This window comes from Cyanistes caeruleus, chromosome 1 (genome assembly GCF_971803275.1).
Source record: "Cyanistes caeruleus chromosome 1, bCyaCae1.hap1.1, whole genome shotgun sequence".
Classification (NCBI taxonomy): Eukaryota; Metazoa; Chordata; class Aves; order Passeriformes; family Paridae; genus Cyanistes; species Cyanistes caeruleus.
Window position 1 is genome coordinate 132,785,193 of NC_141701.1, and position 25,294 is coordinate 132,810,486.

At 38.2% G+C, this 25,294-nt stretch overlaps 2 protein-coding genes across 2 annotated transcripts in view; both read left to right on the plus strand.

The window, feature by feature from the left end:
• The window catches only part of LOC111924164 (macrophage mannose receptor 1-like), a 32,822-nt gene extending 22,764 nt beyond the window's left edge, over nt 1-10,058 (plus strand). Inside the window, exons 23-29 of the mRNA XM_023920252.2 lie at nt 783-1,012; nt 2,934-3,099; nt 4,478-4,624; nt 5,696-5,812; nt 6,633-6,800; nt 8,802-8,831; nt 9,241-10,058. Coding sequence (XP_023776020.2) covers nt 783-1,012; nt 2,934-3,099; nt 4,478-4,624; nt 5,696-5,812; nt 6,633-6,800; nt 8,802-8,831; nt 9,241-9,485 — 1,103 coding nt within the window. The 3' untranslated portion in view covers nt 9,486-10,058. The remainder of the gene's footprint in view (nt 1-782; nt 1,013-2,933; nt 3,100-4,477; nt 4,625-5,695; nt 5,813-6,632; nt 6,801-8,801; nt 8,832-9,240) is intronic.
• A 1,749-nt stretch (nt 10,059-11,807) lies between these two features.
• The window catches only part of LOC111924163 (macrophage mannose receptor 1-like), a 32,954-nt gene continuing 19,467 nt past the window's right edge, over nt 11,808-25,294 (plus strand). Inside the window, exons 1-11 of the mRNA XM_023920251.2 lie at nt 11,808-12,004; nt 13,701-14,096; nt 15,188-15,361; nt 17,259-17,417; nt 18,199-18,312; nt 19,468-19,614; nt 20,521-20,694; nt 21,241-21,398; nt 21,813-21,923; nt 23,031-23,146; nt 23,590-23,738. Of these exons, the coding sequence (XP_023776019.2) occupies nt 11,935-12,004; nt 13,701-14,096; nt 15,188-15,361; nt 17,259-17,417; nt 18,199-18,312; nt 19,468-19,614; nt 20,521-20,694; nt 21,241-21,398; nt 21,813-21,923; nt 23,031-23,146; nt 23,590-23,738 (1,768 nt within the window). The 5' untranslated portion in view covers nt 11,808-11,934. The remainder of the gene's footprint in view (nt 12,005-13,700; nt 14,097-15,187; nt 15,362-17,258; nt 17,418-18,198; nt 18,313-19,467; nt 19,615-20,520; nt 20,695-21,240; nt 21,399-21,812; nt 21,924-23,030; nt 23,147-23,589; nt 23,739-25,294) is intronic.

The window sequence follows — 25,294 nt, forward strand, 5'->3', positions numbered from 1 at the left end:
AGGGCAAAAGTTTGAGTTTTCTTCATGAAGCCTTAGGGTGGGAGACACATCCGGAGCACAGCTACGCTGCAGAGTCCGCAGGAACAAAAACAGGGAACTGCTGAGCAGAAAGTTAAAATAGAGGAAGAAGCCACAGCTGGGTCAGATGATTCTGTCCTATGAAAGTGCAGAAAGCTGCATGAGGATGGCACTAGCAAAAAAAAATTCCAGGGCATCCTCAACAATGACTGAACACAAAGTTTATGTTTTTTCTTCTGTCCCCATCACCAGCTCTAGGCCCCTGCCTTCTACTTTTGTGCATATAATTATAGGTACAAATACAGTTTCCTTTTCCACCTCATCCTACGAGGGAAAGATGCACAGTCATAAAATTTGCTTAGAAAGAAATTATTTTGAGAAGTGGTGTGAAGATCCTGTCCTGTGCTCATGGCTGGGAAAAACTTCACCTGCACTGAGTTGGGGGGACATGGAGAGCTCTGCAGGGAGGATCATGGTGGAACCAGTATTCACATAATTTCATCTGGTCAGTCTGTGTCTATAGATACACAGCTCATGCTCTGCCTCTCTCTAATCCCTGAATGTGTTTTTATACCACAGTTTAAAATAGTTCCGAATTGCCATTAAAATAAATCTCTTTAGTTTTATGTAAGAAATGCTGTTACTTGATGCTTGTGCTGCCATGATATATTCATCTGCTACTCAAAAGAAATACTGCTATCCAGCCACTAGTTATTTTCACTGTTTTCTCCTCTTCCTTTCAAATTTGTACCTCTTTCCTACAGAGCCTGAACTGTTTCACCCCACAAGTGCTCCAGATTTCAATTTTGTCCATTATGGTAACAGCAGCTATTTAATCATTCCTTCTAAAATGAATTGGGAAGAAGCAAGAAAAGCATGCCAGGAGAAATCTTCAGAGCTTGCCAGTATTTTTGATTATTACAGTAATATATTCTTGCTGCTGCAAGCAGTACAGTATGGAGAGCCCTTATGGATTGGGCTCAACAGCAACATGGTAAGATTAATAAATTCATAATTGGTAAAATTAAAAATGTCGTTACTATTAGCAGGAGAATTGTAGCATGAATAGATTTAGAAACCTCGGGCTGGTGGGAAGTCCTACATCTTTTTACTTCTTCGAGCTTGAATCATTAACCTCCATTTTAGGCAATGGGGGAGGATGAGAACCTTTGGCAGTGCTGAACTCTCTCTACTCGCTCTGTGTGTGTGTGAAGCTTAGGTAAAAATACCTGGCAAACTTTCAGATGGCCATTTTTAGTACAGATGACCCCTACTCAAAAGGTCCAAGACGGTCAGTGGGGCTAGTGCCTTGTGATCATTGGCAGCTGTAGCGCTTCTCTTATGTTTTGGTTCAGAAGGGTTCAGAGGCCAAACCACACACATCTGGACACACACTCTTTGTTACACCTGCTAGGTCCCAAAGGTTAAAACAAATAAAATCTATACTGCACCAGAAGTAGTGAATATTGAGATCCAGGTCCACCACTTTGTAAGGGGACATTGGAGTGATAATCAGTCTTATTAGCTCTGTGACTGAGTGACAAATTAAGCTTCAGCATCGCTACTGAATATGCAGTTATTAAATGCACTTCACTATCATGTTTCTATTGCATTGTTCTTTGATCTGACTAAATCACCTTGATAATCAAAATGAGCTTTTTCATCAGTGATAATCATCTTAACTATTCATTGTTTTTACTAATTGTGATTCCACGCTGATATATAACACAGAAAAACTTGTCTGAAATTCAGTATCCCTGGGGATACCTGTAATAAATACTGTGTAAAAATAGCATTTCCAGTTAGTTATATGATGCAGCAACACTCTGATAAAGCCCCTCAAAAGCTTACATTGTCTGAAAAAATGAACTTGTTGCTGAACAATACATATTTCCACTATTCTAATAGTGTTGCCCCTGGCCCCACCAGAAAAAATGCTCACATAATTGATGGGTAGTCACTAACCTTAAAATAAATCTTGCACAAGTCCATAGGGCATCTCTACCCAAACCAAAATAATAGTGTTTAGGTCCACTTGATACCACAGCAGGTTGTTTTTTAGTCATAGCAATATGATTTAGAAAGCAGTTAAAATTCCATTTTGATCAAGCTTGAATCACCAGATGTTCCCCTGGTACTTATAAACAAGCCATCCTTGATCTTGCAGAGTCAAGCTTTTTGGTTCCTCCTGCTCCCCAGGCAGAGTGACCTTGCCCTGGTGATGCAAAGCTCAGTATGACCTTGTGTACCTGGCATCTCTCTTGGCACAGCCAGACATTGGAGTGAGATCACATCGTATTCCCCTCTTAATCACAGCAATATATTGTCTGTGTCTGTTAGCTTTTCCTTGTAATTCTTCTGATTCTTCCTGGAAAATGAAAAAGCAGAGGAGGAAAGACTAAACAAAGACTCAAGAATTCCTGCTCAACATGTTTCTCTTTTGCTTCTTACAAAGTAATAATTTTCTCAGGCCCCTCATTAGTGATAGCTTCAGTTTACTCCTGAATGTTTCTCCTCAAAACTGCTGGAGCTTAGAGTCCTGGTTTGATAGCCAACTCTGAGACCTGAGCTTTCCACAGGTTTCATGTTCTTATGGTCTTGATTCTTTTCATGGAGATCTGACTCTTCTGGCATGGTGATTCCACCTTACAACTTTGCCTGACAAGGGACTGAGTACCCAGGGAGCATTATTTAGCCTTCAAAACACTTCCACGGGCCGTTCAGCATCGGAGCCATACTGCTGTGTCTGGGTTTTACGTTGCTGAGTCCTGATTCAACCAGTATTTTAACAGTTTTTGCACAGATACACCAACTGCCTGTATCACTTTGAAAATGTGCTTGTGTATAACTGCATTCAGCTGAAACAGCAGATGAGAGTTTAAAACAGTTATGTCAAATGTCTGTTTCAATTTTAGAGTTACGGATATTATATATGGACCAATAAAAGGAAACTAAATTTTTCTGAGTGGGACTATGGAGAACCAAAACAGAAAATAGCCTGTGTCTATCTAGCACTCTCTGGGAGTTGGAAAACAGCACATTGTGATGAGAAGTATCTTCCTGTCTGCAAAAAATCTGAGGGTAAGCAATGGCAATAACTTTTGGTTTTATGGCAGAAACTTTGCTTTACCTGCTTTGACTGAATTGCAAATTTCTAAGTGTATATCAAAGAATAATAAGGCTGAGTATGTAATGTAAATACCTTTATTTTGCATGAAAATGTTTTATTTTGATGGAGTCAGCATTCACCAGCCAAGATGTTGCCACTTTACTGGACTGGAGTGATAGCTGCCATGACAGCAGGCAGACAGATCATAGAGATTGTGGGAACATCAGGCATTTCACATTGAGTCTAGAATGTAAAATGTTGTGCTGACAGAGGTTTTATGGGAAGGTCTGTAATCAATGAAGTCCACTGAGTATAAAATAAACAATTTCTTCAACATATGCACATCATTCCTACAGTGGTTGTTAATTCATTGCTTTTGGATTTTGAAAACTGGATACAGGAGAAAGAGTTGTATCTGATAAAAAAGGGTATGCTATTGGCCCAAAAAAAAGTTCATGCTTCATAGGATTTCTGTGGGTAGCACTAGGGAATACTACACAGTAAAACTACAGGCAAACCTCAGAATGGGACTGGGCTTTTTTGTTTTCTCATTTCTGTTAGAGTAACATCTGTTAGCTCTAGTGACATGCATTTATTGTAAATTCAGAGTTTATTTGGGGTCTTTTGACTTTTTGTTTTGTTTTTGTTTTGTTTTGAGTTGGGGATTTTGTGGAGGTTTTTTGATTGGTTGGTTGTTTTTTAATTTTTTTCCTAGGCCATGCTCTGAACTTCATACTGTTAATTTCCAATTCTTGTTTTTAAAAAAAAACAAATACTAAGTGACAATGTTGCCATTTTTTTCCATGATGTCATTGCTTGTGGGAAAATGAGACGTTACTACTTAAATACTCAATGAGCCTCATGCTTTGTCAGATATAAAGATGTTCAGAAATTTTATGGAAGGATTATTATCTTGAGGGAAAATATTAAATCAGAAAATTCTATTATATGATATTTCATTTAAAATAAAACTTATTTGAACTTCTTGAGAGTTTGTGAGTTTTCTAGAGGCGACTTTTTTCTGCTTTTTAATGCTTCTTTTATTTATATAAATTTGTTGGTTATTACAAAATAAACTGGAACCAAAATCCTTCAACACTCAAATATCCTTGAGACAATCCAAGTTTGATTTAGTTAGTAACACAGAAGAGCACAGGTTCACACTGAATCATCCTCTCACAGCTGACCAGTCCTGATCCTCATTGTCACTCTTGTCAGACTGATAATTCTAGCACTGTGTGCCAAAGAATACTTCAAATACTTTTAAGACAAGGTGGTTTTGAGATTTGATTTCATATATGGAGAACTGCAGTCCTTACTGATTGAAAGCATTTGTAATATTTCTTCTAGATGTACTTCCTTCTGATCTCCCTCAGGATACTGGACAATGTCCTGAATCCGATCACATATCTTGGATTCCTTTCCAAAGCCACTGCTATAACTTCAATGCCAATGAAATGAGCTGGGCTCAGTCTGTCACTCAGTGCATTCAATCAGGTAATTATTATTTTACCCAATATAAAACTTCAATTTTGACATTAAAAAGAAGTCTTGAAAAAAATTTTGAAAATTAACAATGCAAAATCTACAAATATTAAAAATAAGGAATCAATGTCTCATTTATTTTTTATTGTTATTTGCTTTTCAGTTATGTTGAATTTAAGGTTATTTTCTTGTTTTATTTTTCCATCTGTGCTGGTTTCTTGTTATATTTTTTCACTCACAAAATTTCTCCTTTTAGTAAGATCTTAAATTTTATGTGATTTGAAAAAACCTAATTGTTTCTGGCCTTTTCCCTTCTTTTCCATACCTTTCCCTACACAATAGGCAAAGTAAATATCATTTAAATAATCACTCATTTTTAACAGGAGCTGTGTGATCTGAAAGGGGTTGGTCCAAAAGGGGTTGCACGTGCGGCTGGTAGCCCTTGCTCTGTCAGCAAGGCTCCCTGGCAGACTGCAGAGCCCGGGCAGGGAAACTGCTTCCCTCCTTCTCCTTGGAGACATCTGCTCCTGGCCATGACCAGGAGCAGCACCTTGGCACTCTTTCACCTTTGCTGCTGAGTCATCAGCTATCTCATCCACGTCTCAGGAGGCCAGGAAAGAAAAAATAAATGGATCCTTTGTTTCATACCTTTTTAAGATCCTCTTAGCCCTCTTACTCTACCACCACTGCCACAAAAATTAATACATCAGTTTGAATTGCAGATTTGTTTGTTGCTCAGGTTTGTTTGTTGCGCAGTATTTCATGCCACATATTATTCTGTCAAACCATGATGAACAAATAAATAATCACAATTCCTGTGAACAGTATCATCCAATCGCTTGAAAACATAGTGCACTTTTCCCAGTGTTTAAAAGCCATCACCTTGACTGTGATTTTCTGCCTTTCACTTCAGATGACATCTCTCACCATCTGTGCTATTCCCCTACAGCTGTGCACTACCTTGTGGTCGCTATTTAATTCTTCTTTACTCCTTAGCAGTGGGAGAGGATTTTTTTATTAACCTTAACCTGTCTCAGGCTATACTAGGGATATCTCCAATCATCTTCCACTGTTTTTTTATAGGTGGTATGTTGACTTCTGTAGCAGATCTGAATGAATCAAACTTTTTAATAGAACATGCAGATTTATACGCAAGCAAGACAAGTGGCTTTTGGATAGGAATATACAGAAATGTAAATGGTAACTATTTTAAGTTCTATAAGTAATGATAAACAGACTTTATTAAATGGAAAAAAAAAAATTAATAAATAGGTTTTAAGCAATTAATTGGAGTAGGAGATCAGACCTGGCTCATCTCTGAGGTTGTCTGCTGTTCCTGATCTCTGAGAAAGCTTTTCCTGTTGGGGAAAAAGTCCTGACTGGCTTTCATCTTCTCTTGGCTGGGGAACACTCATGTGGGACCTGTGGCAGTCCAGCCAGAGCTCCTCTGTGACTCTATTGAGAAAATTAGTCTGCCTGCTAAAACATACAGTAGAAAACATGCATCTGGAAGCAAACAGTTATCAGACTGCAAGCAGTCAGAAAGGGTTTTACTTTAAATTATTTTCACCCCATTGAAACATCAAAATTTTTATTTTATGGTTTATAAAAAAAAAGGTTTAATTTTTACTAAATATATGTTTAAGCATTACAGTAAAATCGTGATTTTCATTGAGTACTGGTGAAATAATAATTTAGAAAGTTTTCATAAAAATCTGAATTTAGCTTTTTTCAGTTGGAAATTTTAATATCCTATGCACAGGTATGGAAAAATAGAAATTAAAACTAAGTTATGACTGATAAATCTGCAAATCATAATTTGGGAAAGCAATTGTTTTGTTTTTGAGCCAAGAATCAAATGAGATGAAATGCATCAAAAAACAACCACGGGTAGAATTTCTGAAGAGATTAGTATTGCTTTATTCAGCTGAATAAAGTAATATTGAATAGTCAATATTCACTAAGATGAAGGCCTTTCCTGTGGATCTATCAGTATTGATACTAACATTTGCCACATCAGGGCTGCTGCTTTGGCAGGACAGCAGTCCCTTAGACTTTGTCAACTGGGCTGACGGGCAGCCCGCGGGGGACGAGCTGGCTTTCTGCGTGGAGCTGTCTGCGGCCACCGGCTACTGGAATGTCCTGCCCTGCTCTTCCCAAAAGGGCTTCATCTGTAAGAAACCAAAGAGTAAGTGATTAATATTCACTCTTTCTATTTATGGTTTTATCGCAGTGGTAACAGCACAATATGAGCTTTACAGAAGACTGACCAAATGTTTCAATGTTCAGACAAAAATGATACGAATTTTTTTTTCATTTGCCATATTTATGATTTCTATCTTCATAACCTCAGATTTTCTTACATTCTGGGAGGAATATCCAATTAATAACTAAAACTCATAAATATTTCCTGAAAAAAAAAATCAAACTTCTTTATTGTTTTGTTCCACTCCAACATAAATACATTTTCTTTTTCTACTGACATTATTATTTTCTTTCTATGGAACAAGAGTGGCATCACTAATTTGCTGTTCTTCCTCTTGCTGTACTATGATACGTGCTGTTCCAGTAAGAGGTAGATGAAGCAATTCTGTTTAAATAGGAGCGGAAGTGCAATCCAGAGAGCATATAGTGACCTTTGAAAAGAGTAGAAGTGTTTTGGTTAGGGTTTTGTTGGTTTTTTTTTTTAATATAGTGTTTCTGTATAACTGAGCACCATCTGCTTTAGTCAGGAAGCAGAAATATCAGAATATTGTGAGCCAAGCAACCATGTGGTATTTTGGAGTTTAACTGTTAATTCTGCAAAAAGTCCAATTTCCTGCCCTGTTTCACAACCCCAAGGCTCAGGATGTTCCTGAGGTTCAGTCCTTTCCCCCACCAAAGCAAACCTGCAGCTGGTGGGGGAAGCAGCAGTCACGGATTGTTCGGGGCACGTTCTCAAAAGGAAAATTCTGCTTTTAGGAAAATGCCTAGTTTTCTTTGCTGGCAAGAGACACTACTGAATGATAGTTCTCTTTTACCAGACATCAGAAAGCAGAAACTCACTATCACCAGAAGCTTTATTTGCTGGGTTTGACTGAGAGTGTCCCTGATACGCAACGCCAAAGTACAGAGGGTATTCCCTGACACTGGGCTCTCCAGCAGAACGGCATTTCAGCACAACCAGATATTTATTCCATTAGAGCCAGCTCTGCACCCTTTCAAGAGACAAGTGGAACAGCTGCTTTTCCTTTGTGCTTGCAAACACACCAGAGCCCAGTGCATTGCCCTGGGCCTGCTGCAGCAGCCCGGCTCCTGGCACATCCCACACTCCCTGGTGGAGATCCGTCCTTGCTTTGGCCATCACCCAGCAGCTTAAATTTTTTGACTGAATATTAAATCTAAAATTAGAGGCTAAGGTGGGATAAAGAAAAAAACCAAAACAATGGCAAATCAAAGCAGTGTAGAGGCTGGGCTTGGAATCTGAATATACCCGAAGTATGACGTGAAGCTTCACCCAGTTTTCAGTCCAGTCACAGGAATAAGAAGGTTCTGCAGGAGAGCAATCAGAAGTCTTTCTCTTCAATAAAATTTGGATCACTTGGGTCATGAAATGTTCTGTGCTCTGATTTTCCTAGTAAACCCTTCAATGCTTTACAACCAGCCCCCTGCAACCCCAGCCCAGCTGCCGGGAAAAGCCTTGCAGACGGCGCCCTCTGTGCACAGCCGGGAAAAGCTGCACAAGAAAGCTTCGGTTCATACGTGTAATTATAGATGTAAATAAATTATGGTAAATTAAGACCTGCTGGGTCTCAAAAGAATTATATGTGATACAGGAAATCTCAACTGTCCTCAGCAGTCGATCAAGTTTTCTCAGTCTACACAAGAAACAGACCTGGTGAAAAGGGCAAGGTTAATTAATCGGAGAGAAGAGAAGGGAAAGTCCTCTTAAAACAGTCAGAAATTACCACAACATAGCTTTGAGATATCCTGGTTATTACGAAAGAAGCAAGAAGGGGGTTTAATATGCAAAAAAATGAAATTTTATTGAAGGGAATATGGGGTTAAAAGCCTTTTATGCCCTTTCAGCTCACCTAATTTAGCAGAAGTGTTTTACAGACGTGATGTGCAGGTTACCAGACCTTTTACTAACATGAAAGTGTCAGAACTTTTTTAGATTTTGACTAAACATTTGTCATATCTTTGACAGCTATTCTTAAAGCAGCTGGAAATGTGGAAGGTAGGATTTTTTTCCATTCCAAATAATTTTAAAGTTACGTGCTTAATATAATTTATTTAGTTTATATATATGTATATGTATATGTATATGTATATGTATATGTATATGTATATGTATATATATTTATGAGCTTAATTTACTTAGTTGCCATTGAATTCTTTCCCAGCCTAATTTATCAGTACCTGCAAGATCCTTAGGGAGCCCCAAGATAATCAAATGCTTTGGAAAATTGATCACTCCCTCTCTGATCCTCTTTTTGCATGGCAAGATCTATGAGAAAGACTGACACAAAGACATTATAATAGATTTTCCACCTGGTAATTAAGGGAAAAATTATAGTTTTTAATAGTCTTATATTTATTTGTGGCTACAGTTCATTAATTTCTATTTACTTTTTATTTATTTACAGATGCCGAAAAGGACAAAGCCAGTGGTCACCTGAATATGTGGATACTACTTTCTCTGGTCCTCATAATTTTATTGGGGGTGGGCTTCATAATTTATTTCTTGTTCAAGAACAAAACTGGAGGTGGAACTGGAAGAGAGGTGAGGCGGAGCAGCAGGCAGCTGGAATACAGCCGTGCCCTGACTGCAGGGGACAGTGGAAGTGATGCTAGTAACAACAAAGGAGAAAATGAACACAGTGTTGTCTGATGGGATATCACAGCCCAATTAAATGGTTAAGCTGAAAAAAAAATATAGCTGAACTAAAGGAAACCTTAGTCTCTCTTAAGTGCATGTAACTTCTGAAGTAAAATTGGCAGTTACTCCTTTGGTAAAGATTAGGAACTATTGCTGTATGCTCCTCAATAAATACTCTCAGGTATTTATTAGTACTGTACGAAATTAGTACAACTAATTAAGCAAGCATAGAAAATAACAGAACTAGTGGGAATTTAGATTTAAAAGATATGGGTTATTTATTTAGGAATTTGTGACAGCATTACATGCAGAGTCAAGACTAACACTGAGCACTCAGCCCTAATGCCTGCACTTTGAGAGTATGTCACCATACACTTCAGAAGCATGCACACTGATACTTAAGTGATGTTTGGAATAAGCAGATTTACATGAATTGTTTGTCCCCATTGCTGCCCTTGCCTTATACCCTTTACTCAGTATCTTCCTTGTGATAGCATTATAAGTGAAATGCAAATACTTGTCCTTCATTCATGGCTTCAACTTGGACTTTGCAAAACAAATAAATATGCATACAGTTTTATTCTATGACTTTGAATGTTTTTTTATCAATTATGAACATGCAACTATATCAGTCAACAATTTATACATTACACAATAACATTTCAGTGTTTAATTAGCATGTGGAGATGATATATAGGCTGTTGATTTAATGAAACTGCTTCCTTAAAAAATTGGCCTGGCAGGAGGAGACACAGAAACATGAATAAGGCAAATGATTAAAAAAGCCATAAATAAACTATAGAATAAAGTAGTTGGCAAATAAATTTTGGAAGAATGCATTCCTGGTTTTATTCCACTTGATCACTCATTTTAGGACAGCTTTGCTTACTATCCTCCACGTCTCTGATAAATGGACTGATAACTGGGCACTGTGCTCATGATTCAGGCCAGTAAAAGAGTGGAGAACAAAACAGTGCCTTGCTAGTGAAATATTTTAGAGGTTTTTCTGAGATGTTTACATTTTCTAGGAATTCTCTGTTGTCTATGACATTCTGAAGGAAAAAAGATCTCAAGGATCTCTGCGAATAACAAACCTTTAGAAACTGAAGAAGAACTGCAGAGGAGATGCTACATGATGTTGGATTGACAATTTGTAGATATGCCAATTAAACAAAACACATTGCAAAGGATAAGGAATAAAGGCCATTTTTTACTCAAACTACTATTAATGACATTCCTCTTGGTCTTTCAGCTTATTTTTTCCTCTTCATGTAAGTTACAAAAATTTTTTTTGTTTTTTTTTGTAAATACAGAACTGGACTCTGTGCTGTTTGATGGCCAGTGACAAAGGCAAAGTAAATTAAAAGAATAAAGAGATTAAAAAATCCAAAATAATATCATTATTTTATTTTTTATATTGATATCACAACTCCAGAGACTGTATTTTGTGAATGAGTTTCTTCTCTTTTATTAAGTGATGCTTTGCTCTTGCAGAAAATACTGTGAGATTTGCCTTCATAACAAAGCCAAGAAAAATGAGAGAAAATTTGTAGGGCAATTTCAACTGAATTTCTTTCCTCCCTTTTTTTCAAAATTACTAAGGGATTGTGCATCATAGCTGTAGTTCATGTCCACTTAATAAATGACTGAAGCTCACTTGTAAAATTTTAAGCTATTTGTCTATCCTTGTCTCATTTATGCTTGGTATAAAGAAAGACTAAAGTACTAAAGTTCATTTGTACTTTATGGATGAAATATTTTGAGAGGCAGATTTTTTTGCCAAAATCACAGAAAGATTTGTAAAGATTTGGCTAATTTGTATTGGTTCTTCTAAGATAAATTCACATGAAATAATAGCACACTAGTTCTACTAGCTGATACACCAGATAGATAAAAGGTAGGTGTATGCATAGTACCCAGTTTGTCAAGTCACCAAGCAAAATTAGATTGCCATGTGTGGGTTAATTTTTCCTATTGAAATAGTCAAAATTTATCACTTCAGTAAATGAAATCAATATATGTGTTGCAGCAGTGAAGACCTATCTGGTTGAGAAATCTGCATATATTTTTCTCTGAGTTTCTCATATATGTATGACATGTAAGATACATCCATTTAAAGTGCACTCCCTGATTCTTTGTCTTTGAGGGTCAGAATGTTACAATTCCAGCACAGAAACAAGAAATTTAAAAATCATTCAGTGGAATGATCTTGAACTGCTCAAAATTTGCCACTTGCATTTGAATGGATGGAAACTTCACTTCCAGATGCAAAGTTTGAATTCTGTAATTATAGATTTCAAAATACCACATGTGACAGGATATTTCCTTATTTAGAGCCCAGAGTTTTCTCTTTCAACTAAAAATCTCCAAAACTGAGAAGGAGCCAGTGTCAACTGATTCTTTAAGGACCTCTGCTGCAGCAATTAATTTCAACTCATCTCTTTGTGAATAAGAAGACAGAATGAAAACCTTGACCTTTTCTACAGTATTAGTTTTCCTCTCATTTGTTCATACTGCTTTTCAGACACTCGGTGAGTCTATTTTTTCCTATCCCCTGCAAAAGTGGATGTGAAAGTGGGAATCTTTGTTGTCTTGCTGGTTTCTCAGAATCTTTAAGATTTTCACATAGATTTACTACTCTGCATTTCATATTCATCCTAATGGGAGTAGTCCACGTAAGTTTCCACAAGACACATACAGAGGTGTTGATTTACTTTTAGAGGGGAATATGCAAAATAGGGTAAAGCTGGGAATCAGAGGTCAGGACTGAGTCACATATGTGAATAAAGATTGACTTTTGAGTACAACTTCTTTATTGGTTATGTTTGCTACTGTAATGTAGATGGATTTCACAGCTCCATAGTCTTTATATATGTGACTGACTCTCAAAAAATGGAAAGGATAAAGGAATTAAATAGGGTGCTGCTTGTGTATCTCCTAGTCTTAGCATGAGATTGTGTGGGATGAGATGGAATTTGTGGATTGATGTAAGATGTAGCAATGTGACTGAGAAAAGGCAGTGAAAAAATAAAGTAGAAATATATGAGAGTCAAGAGCAGCTGTGAAATAACCACTACAGCAGTAAGAGTAAGATGAGAGAGATACGTAAGGCGCTGAAAACTTTCTCCTCTGTTCACTACTCAACACTGGCTTGTCCTAACATCCTACACTTGTCCTAAACATTTACTTTAATGTGTGGAGGGGTATCTCATTCCCTCTTGTGAGTTATCCTCTCAAACGAATATGGCAGTGGTGCTGCATCTCTGTTTGCAGGTGTGAATTTGAGGCACAGAGGGCTGAAGGGCAAAACCTTGCTCTATAGATCCTAGAATATTCCTTGTAGCCCAAATTGCAAACCCTCACGACCTAAAGCCGGTGAGAGCTGCATGCTACATGACGTTTTTAAGAGCACAGAGCTGTTTGCCCAAGAACTGGGAAAAAATGTGTGTGTGTTACAGCACAGGTGCAGTTCTGGACAGCCCTTCCCAGCAGGGTTTACCTGTCTCAGTGGATTACTACATCAGGCTGCCTATAACCCTTTGGGAGTGTTAACTATCTTGTGTGGCACTCACAATGCACAGGCATGAGGCCCACACCTATGGTATTTATATGCTCTGCAGTGTTTGTTCTTGTGACAATGTTTGTGCTTTATTGTGCAAATATCTTCTTCTAATAGATGTGCTAAGGGAAGTATATTGGATCAAGGCAAAGTAATAAGTCACCATCACAAGGTTTTTAACTCCAAAATAATCCCCAAATTGTAACAGAACATGTAAATTCCTGAGGAAAAAGAGTCACAGAAGGCTCTCTCACTAACTGTATTAATTAACAAATGCGACCCCCTGGTGATGTACGTCACAGGAGCTAAATCTACAGTGCATGAAAGTGATGGCAAACTTCCAAATTTTCAGTAAAGGCCCCTTTTGGAAATCTTGAATGAAATGTGCATTTCAGAAGAAGATAAAATTCCATTATTATGATCACATTTTTGAAGCTGTGTTAATGTAGTTTATGTCTTCTGTGTTGTGTAGCCATGTATTTACTGAGCTGTACTTTTCCTTCCCAGAATGAAATGTGTCTTGACAATACCATTTTGTCCTTGTAAAAATTTGCAGCCTCCTGACATGAGTCAAATCAGCATGGAATAAACAGGACATATTTCTCCTCACAAGCTCCCCTTACCAAGTGCTTATCCTAACCACTTATTCTGAATGTTTTATTTTACAGACAAGGAAATATTCTTAATATTCAATGAGGATACTAAGTTCTGTTTAATTGCTCAAAGTTCTGAGGCAGTCACAACAGGCACTTGCAAGAAAAACAGCGACTTACAAAAATTCAGGTGGGTCTCTGATCATCAGTTAATGAGCGTGGCATTTGCACAATGCTTGGGAGTGCCCTACAAGAGAAACCAGGCTAAAATTTCTCTGTACCCATGCAACAAGAAAAGTGAATTGCAGAAATGGGAATGCAGAAATGCAGCCTTGGCAATCCAAGGGGAAGATTTATTTCTCAGTGCTGGTAAAAAGAAAGAAAACATTGCGCTGAAAACAGGATCAGAGGCAATGGATAAATGGAAGATCTATGGAACCACGGATGATTTGTGTTCTCAAAGCCATGAAGGTAAAGTTTAAAGGTTATTTTTGGTGATTTATTGTATTTATTTGTTTGCTATCAGAGGTAGGGTCTTCTGATTTCTGCCCCACTTAGCCTAATACCAGCTGTTCCCCTGAGACAATGGTGGACTAAAGAATGATTAGTTCATGTATTCAGGCCTGTACTCCTTCATCCTGGAGAAAAACAGCTGCTTAGGTTCAGACAGCATGCAGTATGTCTGAAACATGTGCATATCTTTTGTTCTTTACTTTTAAAGCAAATGTGGATGTAGGTTACTTTTAATTGTTAGTGTTAATCACTCTCCTCAGTGCTGCCTAGCAATGGCACAGAATGGGTAGAAACTGAAACACAGGAAGTTTTGCTTGAATAAGAGGAAGAACTTTCACCAAGCACTAGAACAGACTGTCCAGAGATGTTGTGGAGTTTCCCTCACCAGAAATATTCAGTAACTAAACACGATCCTGTGCCATGTGCTCTGGGATGGCCCTGCTTGAGCTGGGAAGCTGGATCAGATGACTCACTGTGATCCCTTCCAACCTGAGCCATTCTGGGATTCCGTGACTTTGCAATCAAAGCCCTTTATTTCGCTGCATATTATTACTACTGAGATTGCATTGGTATTATTGGATGAAATGGAAAAAAAATCTGCATTTAATACATCAACATTAAATGTAAGGAAATAATTCCATGCATAATTATTACCTTCAGTTCCTCTATGAGATTTCAGATGCCAAAAAATCCCACAACATTAAGCTACATGAAATGGAAGTTAAGCCACATGATAAAAAGATAAAAAGATACGAGATTTTTAGAAAGTTGTATTTAAATATATGAGATAAAAATCACTGCAGCTCTTTCATAGCTGTCTACAGCATGAAACAACTCAGTTTCTAGCTGATACAGTTGATGATGTACCCCAGAAGCAAAGCATAAATTACAAGACCTACCAAGAACTTCCATGAAAGACATTGCTGGTGACAGTAGTCCCCCAATTACAGTGGTGTAACACTCAAAATGCTTTCTCCACCTAGTCCTATGGAGAGGACAGGCACATATATTCTCATAGCTATATTAAAACTTCTCTTTTGCCCCCTCAGATCTGTTTACACTGTTGGGAAATTCCAATGGAGCTCCGTGTGCCTTCCCGTTCCTGTTGAGTGGAAGATGGTATGCTGAGTGCACAGCTGCTGGCAGGTCAGATGGCTTCTTCTGGTGTGCAACAACACCCAACTTCGATGAGGACCACTTGTATGGGCTCTGTCCAGCTGCCAGTAAGTCCCACATGCTGACATAGACTCTGTAACACAACACTGCTATGTAAATATATCAATATTGAGATGCTGTTAATAATGCAGAAAGGAAAAACCTTGCAGTGACCTCAATTTCACTCAAAAAATATCTCCTCCATGCAATAACATCCCTGACAGAAGTAACAAATCCTGTTTGCTAATAGCCTACAGTCAGGCTGAAGGTTCATTGGGTGTGTCCATGAGTAGTTAAGACTCAGGAAAAAAGCAGTGTGCTTTAAATATGATTCTCTTCAGTATAGACTCACCTGAAAATTGAGATGTTATTCACAGTCTAATACTCACTGATATTTATAGATAGTATATATATCAGTACAGACTGATAGTAGCAGTCTAACCTTTTCTACCCAAACAAAGCCCTGTTCTGTATTACAAGATTAGTATACAGTTCATGGGAGGATGTAGTTTGTTTTTTGAGAGATATAAAATTAAAAGATTGGCTTAAAGGTTTTACTGAAATGCTAGCATCATCAGTATTTCCCTTTTAATGTTTCAGAATATATTACAAAACAATGCTATCTTAACAGATAAAAGTAATGGTCATGGGAGTGCAGGATCAAGAACAGCAAAATGCACATTCATGAAGATATTAAAAATTCTGCCTCAAACCTAAGTTTTCAGTGCAGAAATCAAAATCACAATTTGTCATTTTGATAGAAGCATTGCACTGGTAATGCAAGAAAACTCAGTCTCAACCAGCACCAACCACCATAATTCTGACTGATTTAGTGAAAATTATTCAATAATATTGATATTGCAATATTGCAAGCAGTAGCTTCAAAATTCCCATGATATCCTCATTATATAAACTAGAAAGTATGATGTATTTTGCATTATAAAATTGGTGGGATATTATCACTAATACTTGGGTCTACAGTTAAAAAAAGAATGTTAAAATTATCTAATTCAGAAATAAAGAAACACAATTAGAAAGCATTTCCTCTAGCAAACCATTCAAGAAATTAATTTTTTTTTTCTCAAAAAAGAGAAATTTAGGGTAAGTTGTAATCACAGCTTATTTTAGTACTTGCCCAGGGGACAGTTTTGCTAACAGTGAGCTCTCAGAGGACAATTTCAACATTCCAGTTATCTAAAACACATACAGATCACAATTACAATCTCAATTCCCTCAGCTGCTCCTTCACCAGCTCTCTTGCCCTCCTCTGGACGTGCTCCAGCACCTCAAGGTCTTTATTGTAGTCAGGGTCATGACTGAACAGAGTATTTGAGGTGTGGCCATATCAGTGCCGAGCACAGAAGGACAATCACTGCCCTGTTCCTGCTGGCCACGCTGCTGCTGTTACAAGCCAAGGTGCCATTGGCTTTCTTGGCCACCTGGGCACTCACTGGCCCACATTTGGCTGGTGATCAAACAACACTCCAAGTCTGTTTTCCTGGGACAGCTTCCCAGCTGCTCTTTCCCAAGCCACAGCACTGTAAACGTGATTAGTGATGGCATAATTTCACAAGAAAGGTTTCACTGCTGCAAATGTTTGTATTTCAGTTCTGTTCCAGCCAAGAATACACTTCAGCATAGCCTATGAACTTCTGAACAGGCTCTCAGGGTAGACAATGATCAAGATACAGTTTGGATTTATTGGCCTCTTTAAATTTTTTTTTCTCCTGGAGTTTATAAAATTTGAAGGGGAAAGTGCAAACAAAGGATGAAAGGCTCATCGCTGATAATGGCAATGACACAACCCTCTATTCTTAACAAGGATCAAGATAGACTTGTGGGTCTGAGCCTTAATTGCTCCAAAATGTTATTTCACAAATAAGCTTGCAGTTAAATTTTGCCGTAATACTTTGTATAAAATGCTTATTACAAACTCAGGTACTAAATCTCCTTTCTCTCACACAGACATTGACAGATTTTGGAATATAGATCCTTTGACAGGAACCTACTACCAGATAAACCACCAGTCAGCTCTCACATGGCACCAAGCAAGGAAGAGCTGTCAGCAACAGAATGCAGAACTATTAAGTGTCACAGAGATACATGAACAAATATATCTAAGAGGTAAACTAATGAGCAAGATTCAGTAAAAACTATTTCAAAAGGTTTTTTTGACTGATTACAAATGTTTCAATGCTTTAATCATATTATAGTGAATAGCTGATGTAAGAAAATGGTATTTATACTAATCAAAAATAAAAAAACTACATCAAATTAGGCTTTTTATATGTGGAACTTTAGTAAGTTGTGGAATTACCATTTGAAATATTTTACACTATTATTTTATTTTAAAAAATCTAAGGATTTCCAACCAATTAAGCAAAAGTTAGTTCAAGCTCAGGAAATACCAGAAAGGTCCCATAAAGGAGACTTAAAAGAAGAAACATTTTAGAAGAGAGCCATTATACAACAATTACACTATATGACATGTTCTACGATTATATTTTGTGTTAATAAATCAGTATTCTTCATGTATATCTAATGAAATAGTTGTTTTGAAATTTTATACTAATTTTATACAGACTTTATAGATGAAGGTTCTTTATCAATGGCACCACAATCAAGAAAACTAATGGCAATATTAATAGAAATTCAACCTTTCAATTTTCAAAGCTTATTGTTTACGTACAACTGTAGAATAACATTGAGTTCAGATAAACTAATACGTAAAATAACCTTTATCAATTCTACAGAAAAAACCCTCCAAGTTTATTATCATTAAACACTAATTCTGTGCTGCAATAACGAATCACTAGGCAGACTTTTACTATCTTCTTCTAAACTTCAGAAATGCAGAAATTTTCCTAGCAAATCTCATTAGAATTCAATTCTTTTGGTTACCTAGATTTGATTGACAGCAAGAGATCCTCTCTCTGGATTGGGCTTAACAGTCTGAATCTCAACAGTGGCTGGCAGTGGAGTGGTGGTTTTCCCTCCCGATACTTTAACTGGGCACCAGGTAGTAATCTTTTTAAACAATTTTTGGAATTATAATCTGAGAATTATGCTTTTATTCACTAGATATAACTCACAGAACTTCAAGCAGAAGACCTAAATAACCTCATCTCCTATCAGAGGTGGATGAAGTAAAAAACACTAGTTGAGCTGTATCATACTGGGAATGCCTTCAAGTCAGTGAAATCCTCTGTGTCTCTACAGCTTCCACAGGGTTATCAGGCCCTGCATCCTGCAAGGACTCAGCTGCCAGTGAGCATTGCTCTTGCAAAGCCTTCCTCTTCACTTCTTATGCTTTTTTACTCTTCTCCTCTCATTCAAGAGTTCATGCCATCGATATGGCATTCATATATTTGAAAGTCAATTATTGCCATGGCAACAGTTGGTTACAGCAAACTCTGAATAAATGCAAGCATTTCAGCCTTCTCCAGCCTCAGAGGTGCCACCTGCTTTTATCTGGCACAGAAGATGAAGGGAATGCCCAGAACTGCTTAGTCTGGTGGAAGATTTTTCTACCTTCTGTTGAGCTGGTCTAATTCCTCGAGCTTTGCAGGACCAAGATGTTTGGTCTCAGGTCACTGAGCCCACACCAGAGCCCAAATCAAACCCCCAGAGCTCCTGTACCCCCACACAACAGCTATGATCATGAGTTAATCTACACACTTCCAGTTCACTGCAGAATTCTGTTGTATCTTTTGTGGGGAGAGGGGGAAAAAAGGTAATTAATCACACTATCTGTGGGCCTCTCTGAGAAGAAAACACTGACCATTCCCCAGGGATAGTGGTCCAGTGGGGAAACTCTGGGGGTGTTGGTGGAAGAGGCAGGCAGAGGAGAGACAGAAATTGTGAGAGAATGTCAGGAGGTTCTGCTTGCAGCAAGGAACAAATCTGTATTCAGATTCCAAAGGGACATGCAGAAAGGATCACTATTCTGTAATCAAATGTGGCAGAAAGTGTTAATTATGCAACAACCATTGAAAGAAATATTTTGATGGGTACTTCTAAATTACATTTCCTTATCTTTGGTAGAAAAATAATTGTAGTAGTGAAATCATGAGCCCATAACTGACACATGAAAAGGCTATCAGTAATTTGCTCTTTTAGCTGCTGACATAAACCCTGTGCTACATAATAATAATTTGGTTTTAATCCCATGAAGGAAGCCCTGAGCTTGAGCCTGAAAAGCTTTGTGCAGTACTAAACCCCAGAAGAGATGCTAAATGGGAAAACCAGCCATGTGAGCTGAAACTTGGATATATCTGCAAAAAGGAAAAATCCACAAAGGATCCTTTAATTCTTCCATCGGGTATGTCAAGCAAATAAAAACCTTTTGATAAAGGCATAATTTGTGTCACTAAAGTTAAATTTAATCACTACTTAAAAAAAAAAAGAGCAAGCATTGAAATTTGTTTTTCCACTCTGATGACTGGTACAGAGCAAAGCATATTGTTATTTCTTTAGTGAAATATATTTAAATATTGAAAATGTTCCTGGAGCCCAGTAACCACACAAGCATTTTTTACTTTATGTTATTATTCATAATTCCAGAGGCACTGGGTTAAGCCATGTAGTTTCATGAAAGTATCAAGGTCTGCATGGACATGAAAATAAAGTTAGAGATGCTTCATCCTTTCTGCATTGCATTCTAATGGAAAGACTGAGGTTTGCCACAGAAGACTTGGGAAAATGGCATCAGTAGGCTCAGAGCAAATTCTTGATGGGATTGCCTGCAATTTAGAAAGATGGCGAAAATGAGCAACTTCCACTATACTTCTCTCTGGTTTATTTAATGACAGCTGCCATGGAAAGCCACATGTGCAGAGAATTACTTGTGCTGCCTTTCCTTTATGAAAAATAAAAAAACCATAATTGGGTGGGGTACATTTTGTGGAAATGCTACATGTGAAATTCTGAAATATTCCTCTGGCCATATTCCTCTGAATACTTCTCGCTAGTGAACCCCAGCAACAACTGGCTCCAGTCTTTTCCTCTTTTGCTTAAATTCAGTATATGCTTTCTGTCAAAGTACTCTGAGCAGCAACACACGGGCTACAATACATGTATGAGGAATGAAGTACTGCTAATTTGTTACCACTTCCTTTTCATTCTAATTTGTTAATTAGCTGATTTTCAATATAATTGTTGTTATTCTAGACTTCAGTTTGCACCATTTAAAAACTTGAAATATCTATTGATTTTGGGGGGGATGCAGAGCCTGTTAAATGCCCAGAAGAATGGTTGCCCTATGGAGGTCACTGTTTCATGGCTCATAGAGACCCCAAAGAATGGAGAGAAGCCCTAATTTCCTGCAATAAGAGCAATGGTAACCTGGCCAGTATCCACAACCCTGAAGAGCATGGCTTCATACTGTCTCAGCTTGGCTACAGTGAGTATTTCTACAGGGCAATGCTTGGTACAAATGGAGAGCTGTACTATTAGAAATCCTGCAGGATTTAAATAAAATAATTCTTGCTTGTTTTTTATGAATATTTGTAGGGAAGGCTGCAGATATATAGGTTATAAAAACCTGAAAGCAAAAAACCCATGAGAGGAATCATTATGGTCTTTTCATTTTCATTTTAATTCTTTTCATTTTGATTTTCATTTGTTTTTCACTGCATAAAATCACTTGAAGGAAATAACAGCTCTCGTCACTGCAGCATTTGAGTGGATTATCTGCATCAGACACCTTGTAGCTGTAGGTACAGTAATGTACTTTACTGATAAAGCTGACAAATCTAATTTCCTGCTGGTATTTCATCTTTAACTTCTTGAAAGAAGAACGTGAATTACATTTTAATATAAAATCCTCTGTCTTTTAATACAGATTAATTTGCATGGCAACATTGTAATTTCAGGTAATCTCCATAAAATCTTGCTCCTATGGAGTGTTTCAACTTGGGTAATAACACAGATGAATTTCTGTCCTTAGGAGCCGTGGATGAGCTGTGGATTGGCCTGAACGACCTCAACACTCACATGTACTTTGAGTGGAGTGACGGGACTCTTGTAACATATACCAAGTGGTTGCCTGGAGAACCAACCCATGAAGTCACTGGCCAAGAAGATTGTGTCATCATGGCAGGAAAGGTGAATCATTCCACATGAATCATACAGTGTAGCACTGCACTATCTGAGTTTTGGTTATACTTCTAGGGACATTTTTAATGCCACTTAACATAGCTGCTAAGTTGCATAGAATCAAAGAATGTTATCTTTATTCACTCAGACATATAGTTGTTCGAAATTACATTTAAAATGAAATTCCATATAACTAGTAAATGTTCATATCTGATTGTGCGTGTACATCATATGCTAAGCAAACCTTAACAGTCTGGCTTAACACTTAGCTTAACATAACCTCACCTTCAAGCTCAAATACTTGGAGTCCATTAAAAAGTACAGATATCCACATTGAAACAGTATTTTGAAAAGAATGATAATGTTTTCAAAGTAGAAAGGTTCCGCCTCACTGCTTTTCACCTCTTCCCAAACTGCACGTAGGATGGATACTGGGCAGACAGTGCCTGTGACAGGAAGTTAGGCTACATCTGCAGAAGAGACCCGCTTCAAGGAGTTTCTGGAACAGCAAAGACTGATCCTGGCTGCTTGAAGGTAAGAAGAAAGCATAACCAAGAATCTGTTTAGCAAAATTTCACAAAACTCCTCTTGACACTGAAGCTTTTTTTTTTTTTCTTCCCTAACAAGACTTATTCCAAAACAAATTATCAGGGTAATAATTTTCACTACATTCCCATATAAGGAATAACAATAAGTCAGGCCTATTACCTCTCAGAACTTTCTGTGAAAGGCGCTAAAGCAAATTCTGTGGTTGCCCGCATATTTGTTATATTGTTCTGCAACCATTTCTGGTTTATTGAACATGTAGTAGGGACTGGTAACAATTTCTGGACTGTGCAGCATGATGCAAGATGATGACAAATCTCACTACTGAAGCCAAATCAAAACAATAAAATCCTTTTCATAAGTGAATTTGTTTTGAGCAAGTTATTGTATCCTACTGCTTTTTTTCCTTCTTTTCCCTCTCTTTACTTTTGTATTTACTATTATTCTATATTTGGTAACCTTTCCCACAAGCCCATATGGGGAACAGAGCTAAGACACATTGTGCTCAATGGAGTTAAGCAGCAGCCAAATATTGAACACAGAGTTTATTTACCTTTCTTGGGTCCAGCAAGCAAATCTTGAAATGGCATAAAAGGGAAAAGTGGCTTGGAATTCAGCTGTAATTCTGAGGATTTTGCTCTTCAGTGTTTTCTATGTTACCTTTTCAGTCAGACTTTTTTGGTGACCAGAAGTATTAAATCAACTAATTTACTATTTACTGTTCCTTTAGCCTTGAAAACATAGGAAACTTGAGTCAGCATCTGCAATACAGACTACTCTTTTTGGTTCTGAGCAAAGAAGAATTTTATTCGCCTGATTCTGAATGCACTCTCTCTTCTCTGTCCCTCTGGCTTTTTTACCAGTAAAAAATTATCCATTATTTTCAAAAATGTGAGACTCATAGGCATTAAATCTCTTCTTTCTGCACTGAATGTTTGCTAAGCTGAATTTCCATTAGTACACTGGAATTGAAATTTATATATAAGCATGTTAGGTTATATTAAAAATATGTTAATTTATGTGTATTAATTGAAATTCAAGTACTAGAACATATGTTTTTTTTAATTGCAAGTTTATTTCATGTGTTTTTGACAGGGTTGGGAAAGACATGGTTTTTACTGCTATCTGGTTGGACATACTTCTGTAACATTTTCAGAAGCAAAGAAAACCTGTGAAAGGAGCAGTGGTTATTTAACAAGTATAGGAGACAGGTATGAAAAGAGTTTAAAAATTGTATATCTGATAAAATAATATTGGAATTTTAAAAAAATAGTTGAGAACTTTTTTGGAAAACAAATAAAAAAATAGCCAACTGAAAAACCGAACTAAAAAAACTCAGAATATCCTTTTTCTGAAGAAAAAATAAATTAATAAACATAGTATGGCTTTTCTTACTAAAAATAATTTATGCATCAATGCTTTCTAGTACTTTGTAAGAACAGACAACAGCAACTTCTGGTCTGTCAGGAACAGTTTTTCAGTACAACACAGCTTCACCCCCTATTGCAGCTGGGACCCAGTTGAACAATATATTCCCCATAACAGGAAATTTAAAGGAGATTCTATTCATTCTAGCTGTGTGAAGTCTGGATGCTGAGGAGTGGAAGATGGAAGGAAAACTTGGCTTAGTCCTGTCTGACTCTTGTCATTTCAGATATGAGCAAGCCTACCTGACCAGCCTCATTGGTCTGAGCTCTGAGAAGTATTTTTGGATTGGTCTCTCAGACATGGAAGAGCAAGGGTTTTTCAAGTGGGTGACTGGTGAAGGTGTTCTGTACACAAACTGGAATGCAGCAATGCCTGGTACTCTACTGATGCTGAATGATTTTTGCCTTTTTCTTTTTGTATATTCTCTGTATTCTTTACTTGCATATCTGTAGCTTATTAGTAGTATTAGTGGTGTTAGTAGTTAGTCCCAGTACTTTTCCCTACCTTTTCCCTAACCAGAAGGACAAAACATATTTCAGAGCTCTGAGCCCCAGGAGGTACAAGACCTCTATCCTATCTTGGTTCTTTCTGGGAACCAAGGCTTAAAAACAGCGCTTCAAGACATATTTTCATTAAAAAAGTTTAGTTTCCACCTGAAGGGGAAGGATGTTCATAAATCCATGTGCCCAGATGGGATCCATCCCAGGGTGATGAGGGAGCTGGAAGATAAGCTTGTGAAACCACTCTCCATCATTTACCAGCAGTCCTGACTCACTGGTGAGGTTCCAGATGACTGGGGGCTGGCCAGTGTGACACCCATTCACAAAAAGTGTGGAAAGGAGGATCCTGGTAATTACAGGTCAGTCAGTCTGACCTCAGCACCTGGTAAGGTTATGGAACAGTTTATGCTGAGTGTCGTCACACAACACACCCAGGATGGCCAGGGTATCAGACCCAGCCAGCAAGGGTTTAGGAGGGGTAGGTTGTGTCTGACCAATCTGATCTCCTTTTATGACCAGGTGACCTACCTGGGGGATGTGGGAAGGGCTGTGGATGTTGTCTATTTGGAGTTCAGCAAGGCCTTTGACACTGTCTCCCACAGCACTCCCTGGAAAAGCTGGCAGCCTTGGCTTGGACAGGAGCATTCTTTGCTGGGTTAGGAACTGGCAGGATGGCCCAGATAGTGGTTGTGTTGCATCCAGCTGGCAGCCAGTCACCAGTGGTGGCCCTCAGGTGTCTATGAGTTCTGTTCAATAGTTTCACTGATGACACGGATGAGGGAATTGAGTCTTTCATTAGTAAATTTGCAGACAATACTAATGTGGATGCATGTGTCAATCTGTTGGAAGGGAGGATGGCTCTGCAGAGAGACCTGGAATGGTTGGATGGATGGAAAGAGTCCAATGGGATGAAGTTTAATAAGTCCAGGTGCCAAGTCCTGCATTTTGGCTACAATAACCTCTGCAAGGTTACAAGCTGGGGATGGTGTGGCTGGACTGTGCCCAGGCAGAAAGGGACCTGGGGGTGCTGGTGACAGCCGGCTGGACATGAGCCAGCAGTGTGCCTTGGTGGCCAAAAAGGCCAAAGGCCTCCTGGCCTGGATCAGGAATAGTGTGGACAGCAGGAGCAGGGGCGTCGTTCTTCCCCTGTGCTCAGCACTGGTGAGGCCACACCTGGAGTTCTATGTCCAGTTCTGGGCCCCTCAGTTTGGGAAGGACATTGAGATGCTTGAGTGCGTCCAGAGGAGGCAACGAGGCTGGTGAGGGGCTGGGAACACAAACCCTGTGAGGAACAACTGGGGTTGTTTAGCCTGGAGAAAAGGAGACTCTGAGGTGACCTCATCACTCTCTACAACTTTCTGAAAGGTGGGGTTGGTTCCGTCCTCCAGGCAGCACTGACAGAATGAGAGGACAGAGTCTTAAGCTGCACCA